The sequence below is a fragment of the Rana temporaria genome, chromosome 2 (genome assembly GCF_905171775.1).
Source record: "Rana temporaria chromosome 2, aRanTem1.1, whole genome shotgun sequence".
Classification (NCBI taxonomy): domain Eukaryota; kingdom Metazoa; phylum Chordata; class Amphibia; order Anura; family Ranidae; genus Rana; species Rana temporaria.
The window spans coordinates 503,796,374-503,804,208 of NC_053490.1; the positions used below are offsets into that span (position 1 = coordinate 503,796,374).

Below are 7,835 nucleotides of genomic sequence, written 5' to 3' on the forward strand. Positions count from 1 at the left end.
TGTGTGTGTGTGTATATATATATATAAAAAAAATATATAAAAATATATATATATATATATATATATATATATATATATATATATATATATATATATATATATATATATACATATACACACACACACACACACACACATAGATGTGTGTTTGAGCTTTGGGGTGCACACCCTAATGCAATAGGCTGCACACACCTATGCACCCATTGATCACATAAGAATATTAATTTCAATCATTTTCTGCCCTGACCTATAGACTCAGTTAAATTGATTGGAATGGACGGTATTAACCATTTGATGGAATCAATGGGATAAGGATGTAAAATGATTGATCATTTTCCTCCCTGGCCAATAGACTTTACTGATCTAAAGCAAGTCTAAATCGATTGCAAGGAAAGTTTTGCCTATTCGATTGTGTTGATCGAAAATCGCACATCGATCGGGATAAAAAAAATTGAAGCGTGTATTGCCACCATTACATGTGCGATTTTGCACCAGTGATCAAATCGTTGCTGATGTATGTAGAAGGCCTGGTATAGGCTTGTGCTTTTATTCGTAGATCGTTCCTTCGTAGGTAAGTGGACGCGATAAAAAATCGCATGTGTTGCTGACTTATCCTTTAAATTGTTCAACACTTTACACTAGTGTCTATTGTATGATCGTACAGACTTCACCATACATGAGTAAAGCATTCTGCACTATGGTATTGTCTGTGCCACTTTTGATACGACCAACCACCTCAGTCTACTTGGTATTTGTATGGGACTTTAATCGGTCCCTTCCCCCCTCTTTGCCATATTTCGTTGTCCTAAAGGGGAGTCCTCATGGAACATGTCCTTCCAGCATTGATCTACTCGTCCCCTAAAAGCTGCAGGGCAGTCCTCTACTCTGCCTGGTGGCAGTATTGCTCCAAGTCGTGGCCGACTGGTAAGTACATAGAAAGTTCTAAAGGGCTTTTTTGCCACGGAAGTCATTTGGAATCAGAGGTGAGTCTGGGTAAGCTGGAGCCACTGAGGTGATGGTGAGCTGCAGTGGGCATCTGGCACATACTACATGGGCAAGGCATGCCACTCCAGTGATGAAAGCCTCCACCCAAAGGGACAGAACTTGGGCTGGGGGCCTTGAGAAGACCATGCGAGACATGATTGGAGGATGGAGGGGCAGGAGGAGGGGGTGGGGGTGGTGGGGCTGCCCTGACAGCTGAGAGGGAAGCAGCTGTGGGTGGAAGCAGAGGGTGGTGGACAGGGTGGCCAACTGGGTGTCCAGATAAAGGAGTTGCATGGCTCATGCCCCCACAGGCTGATGGGTGGTAGGCGGCTGCCGCAGCGGCTGCAGCAGCTGCATGGTGATGGTGCCCCCCATAAATCTCACTGACCAGCCTCTTCATCTCCTCCAGGGAGCTGGTCAGCATCAGGATGTAGTTACGTGCCAGGAGCAGGGTGGCGATTTTGGAGAGTTTGCGCACGGATGGACCATGGGCATAGGGCATGACCTCCCTGAGCCCGTCCATGGCGATGTTCAGGTCGTGCATTCTCTTCCTCTCCCGGCTGTTGATCTTCAGCCTCAGCTGCTGCAGCTCCGGCTCGCTCATCTGCTTCCTGTCCTTCTTGGCCGCTGCCGCTGCGGCTGCCGCGGCCGCCGCCTTGAACGCCCCTAGCTTGTCCCCCGCGGCCGCTGCCATGGCCATGGCGTTCCGCAGCTCGGCGCTCAGCTCCGCGGGGCAGTCGCCCATGGTAGAGGAGGACACGGCCGCCGAAAAACCGCTTCCTTTCCGCATGTGCAGGTACAGGTCATCCATCTCGGGGGAGGAGGCTCGACTGGAGCCCATGCTGGCGTCAGAATCCATGAGGAGAGTGAAGGGGACCTGCGGAGCAGAGGGATATGGTCACATATATTGTCACATATACATATGTATATCTTAGTAGTATTATACAGGACTTACATAGTGCCAACAGTTTAGGCAACACTTTACAAGAAAAAGGAGAGAGAGAGAGATGTATCTTTCCATCTACATATAGCTATATTTATATATATATATATATATATATATATATATATATATATATATATATATATATATATATATATATATGTATTTATATATCTATACATCTATATAGCAATATATATATAGAGAGGGAGAGAGAGAGAGAGAGAGAGAGATCTATATATATATATCTATCTATATATATATATATATATATATATATATATATATATATAGATATATGTCTATATCTATCTATCTATCTATCTATCTATAGATAGATAGATAGATAGATAGAGATAGATAGATAGATAGATATCTATATCTATATATAGATATTTATCTATATAGATATATATCTATTTATATGTATATGTGTATATATATATATATATATATATATATATATATATATATATATATATATATATATATATATATATATTTATTTATAGATCTCTATCTATCTATTTATCTATATAGAGTCACACTTGTAGTTCCAACAACAAAATCGGACTTCCAAATGAAGCAGGCTATATATAGATCTATAATATATATATATATATATATATATATATATATATATATATATATATATTATATATAGATAAATAGATAGAGAGATAGGTAGATAGAATTTCATATAGATATATTTGCAACAAAAAAAAAAGGAAATGATATATTACACACTTTTTTTAATTATGTTTATTAACCAGTCTCAACATAAGAAAATGCAAAAAAAAGTGTGTAAAATAAATCTATCTATAAATGTATCTATCTATCTATCTACCCATCTATCTATCTATAGATAGATAATATATATACACATATAGATAGATAGATAGATAGATAGATAGATAGATAGATAGATAGATAGATAGATAGATAGATAGATAGATAGATCCAGTCTCAAAGTATAAAAATGTAGAGGCATTCAACTAAAACAGACACCCAATGATACAATAAAGTGACATAGTAAGACTTTTAAGCTAAAGTTGATAGTTAAAAATGATTTAACCTCGTGATAATTTACAGAGTGCAACTAGAACATTTGTTATATCTGATAATTGTGTCTCCAATCTATAATGAATCAATTAACCCCTTGCCTTTGTATACTACTTTTCTTCTCCTGATATTCATTCTCTTACATTGGTATCCCATCTGAATGTTTATACTGTAGTGATGGAAAGCCCTGATTGAATCTATTATCACCCATTTACACATTGATTTGATCAGGTCCTCACTTTACAGTCACTGGGTCAGTAGGAGGGTGTGTAGCTTGGCACCCTTCAGTAACAAGCATCTAAATCATACCTGACTCCATCAAGGTTGCATACAGTTCTATAGGTAGAAACGTACTCATTTAGTACAGTGCAGAGGGAAGACTGATTTACTAAAGGAGTCATCCTACACTGTCCTGCAATCATAGCACTATCCAAAAATCAAGTCCTTGAGGTCACAAAAAGATGTTGGTCATTTTTCTTTTTTCTTTTTTTCTAACTTTAAATTTGTATTATTATTATTTTTTTAAATGTAGGTAATTTCAATAAACTCATAAAACAGGTGAACAAAAGAAAACACTGCTGGTTTGGAATATCAGGACAATCACTACTGTCCAATCTCCTAAACTACACAGGAGAAGCAGTGCTGCTGGATAACACAAGATACAATAATAACACCAACAACAGCAATATTAACATGAACACTGTCATAAAAGCAATGTAGTACTGAACACTGACAATGTAACAAAAAGTATGCTTGAACTCAAAACAAAGTTTTTTTGTTTTGTTTTTTGACAACTACATTCAAACCTACAGATTGGGCAAATTAAGTACTGATTAGTTCAAGTCTGCTGACAGTGCAGAAAGTATGACAAGAAGTATATATTATTAAAACAAACACCAACTATATACTATATACAACATAAAATACGTTTTTTTAAGTGCAGCAACCCTTTGGATTTTTTTTATATATATATATATATATATATATATATATATATATATATATATATATATATATATATATATATATATATATATATATATATATATACATTTTTTTTTAATTTCCCATCTCTCTGATTTTGGTGACAATACAGTAGAATCCAAAGTTACAAAGTTCCCCAGGCTCATTTAACCCCTTGCCACCCTGGCACTCCTGGGCACAGGGACCACCCTGCCCTGCCACTTACTTGTCTGTTGGAGGAGATGGCCAGCTCTATGGCTAGTTGCAGTAGATCCCAGTAGCTCTGTGCTGTGGTGACACAGTGATGGGCAGCACCTTGCCTGCAGCCTTGTTTTTTATACCCAGACCAAGGAGAACAATGTCATTGTTCAGGGCAAGGGGGGGGAGCTGGCAGCCAATCAGGGGCGGAGGGGGCGTGACCTGCTCGGGGCTAAATGAGAGGCGCGAGCCGAGCTTTGTGCCCGGGCGGCGTCCAATGACAGCTGTGCTGGGGGGAAGTCTCCGCCCCTCGGCATGACAATGACAGTTTCTTTTTTTTATTCTATTTGAAAAGCAACATTGCGGGTCGGAAGCCTGCCCTCCACCATCACCGGGTTCATCAGTGTGAGAGCCTAATAGATTGTACAAACAGCAGCCTGTGTGTGCTCCAGAGCAAACACTCACCGGCCACAATGCCCCTCTCTACTCCTAGATGGGGCACACAAGCAACGTCCATCAATGTCCAGCCAATCACAGGCAGCCCGGTCCCTGGGGTTATGGAGAGGTAGGAAGGGGTGAAGGGGATCGCCTGTGATGATCTCACTTATAATTATTGTTCTGTAGCTACAAAGTGAAATACACAAGAAAGTTTTTATTTTATATTTTTATGTTTAAAACAAAAGTGGGAACTAATAATAATAACAATAATAATAATAATAATAATAATAATAATAATAATAATAATAATAACAATAATAATAATAACAATAATAATAATAATAATAACAATAATAATAATAATAACAACAACAACAATAAACTCTTTGTAAATTCCTCACTCCTGAACTTCTCACCTCTTCCTGAATAGCTCCAAACATCAATGTTCTCCTCTATTAGAAGAATGGAAGATAGGGACTGCTGGGACTCCTGGCATAGAGAGCAGGACTGCTGTTATAAATCACGGGGCCCCATACAGTCTACCCGACAGCGCCCCCTCTGACCGAAAGTGACTGTCGACATAGATTATAGATTAGCAGTCACTTTCTCTGCAACCTCAGCTGCACAGTCAAATGGATAGGAAGTGCTCTGAGGCTCCCTGCTCATTCACAAACGAAAGCATAGTAAATGCAGTTTATGATGCTTCAGTGATGAATGGACACAGGATTGATTGGTACCGATTGCTCAATGTGTTCATTCAGGAAAGGAAGGGGCAAGAAAATGACATAGTTACTGGCTCCTTTCGCCCGCTCTCCATCCTGAAACATCCATCTGTGTTCCCGTAGCAGCCAGGGCAGCCATCACACATTTTGGGGCCCCTTACACAGCTTTAGGCAGGGCCCCCCCTGGAGCAGAGAACAGAGGGGGGGGGCATTCTCTCTTCTGCAGCGAGATGATAAGTGGGGGGTTGTGGTAACAAAAGTGTCATCTCTTCTCTTCTCTCTTCAGCCTCAAGATGATAAGTGGCACGGGACAGGGGGGGGGGGGGGGGTTGTGCTGACGAACAAAGCAAAGTCAAGTTTTCTCTCCTGCCGCAAGTTGCTAAAGTCAGATTAATTATTTTCTTTTTAAATAAAAATAAAATAAAACGGGGTGGGGGGGGGGGGGGCTGCCGCGAGTTGCTAAAGGGGGGGGTCAGACGGAAAAAAAATAAAAAAATAAAATGGGGGGCCCTGGGGACCATCTGCCCCTTACAGGTGTAATGCCTGTACCCCCCTGATGGCGGCCCTGAGTGGGAATGATTGGGCACCTGACACAGAGGGACTGATGGGACACCTGGCATAGAGAGGGACTGATGGGACACCTGACAGAGAGAGGGACTGATGGGACACCTGACAGAGAGAGGGACTGATGGGACACCTGACAGAGAGAGGGACTGATGGGACACCTGACAGAGAGAGGGACTGATGGGACACCTGACTGACAGAGAGAGGGACTGATGGGACACCTGACAGAGAGAGGGACTGATGGGACACCTGACAGAGAGAGGGACTGATGGGACACCTGACAGAGAGGGACTGATGGGACACCTGGCATAGAGAGGGACTGATGGGACACATGACAAAGATAGGGACACCTGACAGAGAGAGGGACTGATGGGACACCTGACAGAGAGGGACTGATAGGACACCTGGCATAGAGAGGGACTGATGGGGAACTTGACATATAGACGAACTGATGGGGACACCTTAAAGAGAGAAGGACTGAAAAGACACCTGACAAAAAGGGACTGATGAGACACCTGGCATAGAAAGGGACTGATGGGACACCTGGCATAGAAAGGGACTGATGGGACACCTGGCATAGAGAGGGACTGATGGGACACCTGGCATAGAAAGGGACTGATGGGACACCTGGCATAGAAAGGGACTGATGGGCATAGAGAGGGACAGATGGGACGCTGATGGAAAACCTAATGCAGGATGGGACACCAGACCTGACACTGAGAGGGACTGATGACATCGGGAGAGAACCCTTGAGAGATAGAGGGGGGCTGATCAGAGAGGGACTGATGGGACAAATGACAAAGATAGGGACTGATCAGAGAGAGACTCATGGAATACCTGGCTGAGAGAGGGACTGATCAGAATGATGGTGGGGGGAAAGCAGATCAATTCCTCTGTCTCCTTCCTTTTCTCAATGTACGGATAAGACGGATCTTCTATGAACAGAAAATGAGAAATTATAAGTAGGATTAATCGTATTTAGAACCAAATTAAATATATGAGAATGACATAGATTAAAAGGGGAGGAATTATATGAGCTGATTAGCAAATCCACACCTAATGATTTATTAGGAGATAATTCTAAAAGTTTCTGATCAGAAGAGGCCAGATCATCAGGGACTGAAGCCTCGTACACACGACCGAGGAACTCGACGGGCAAAATAAATCGCTTTGCTCATCAAGTTCCTTGTTAGGCTGTCGAGGAACTTGACAAGGCAAGTTTCTCCATTCCCGTCGAGGAAAAAGAGAACATGCTCTCTTTTTGGCTCGTCGAGTTCAAAAAAAAAAAAACAGCAAAAGTTTCTTGCTGTTTTTTGCCGAGAAACTCTGCCTCGTACACACGACCGAGTTTCTCGGCAAAAACCAGCAAGAAAATTGCTGGGATTTTTTTTTTGCCGAGGAAACCGGTCGTGTGTACATTTTTCGACGAGGAAACTGTCGAGGATCCCGTCGAGCCAAAAAGAGAGCATGTTCTCTTTTTCCTCGACGGGAATGGAGAAACTTGCCTTGTTGAGTTCCTCGACAGCCTAACAAGGAACTCGATGAGGAAAACTATGTGTTTCAACCGTCGAGTTCCTCGGTCGTGTGTACGAGGCTTTAGAGAGAGTCATGCAATGTTGCCCAAAAAAACAAACAAATAAATATATTCGTATTACCTTAAAGCGGTAGTTCACCCTCACTGACTTGATTTTACCATCGAGACAGGCATTGTAGCGCGAGCTACAGTATGCCTGTCCCGATTTTTTTAACCCCGGACTCACCTTGTAATCGTACATTATAGATTTCGGCTCCCGCGGGGAATGGGCGTGCCTATGGAGAGGGAGGATGATTGACGGCCGGCCCTGGCACGTCACTCTCCCCGAAGACAGCCGGAGTAGGTCTCGGCTCTTCACGGCGCCTGCGCACAGGCTATGCGCAGGCGCCGTGAAGAGCCAAGCCTATTTCGGCTATTTCCGGAGAAG

The 7,835-nt window shown here is 42.3% G+C and overlaps 1 protein-coding gene across 1 annotated transcript; it reads right to left on the reverse strand.

Annotated features, from left to right (window-relative positions):
- Positions 1-123: 123 nt before the first annotated feature.
- OLIG2 (oligodendrocyte transcription factor 2) lies at positions 124-4,248 on the reverse strand. Its single transcript, XM_040339689.1, has 2 exons — positions 4,179-4,248; positions 124-1,861 (listed from the first exon to the last, which is right to left on the reverse strand). Exon 2 carries the CDS (start codon positions 1,841-1,843, stop codon positions 968-970), a length of 876 nt encoding a protein of 291 aa, XP_040195623.1. The 5' UTR covers positions 1,844-1,861; positions 4,179-4,248; the 3' UTR covers positions 124-967.
- Positions 4,249-7,835: the final 3,587 nt, after the last annotated feature.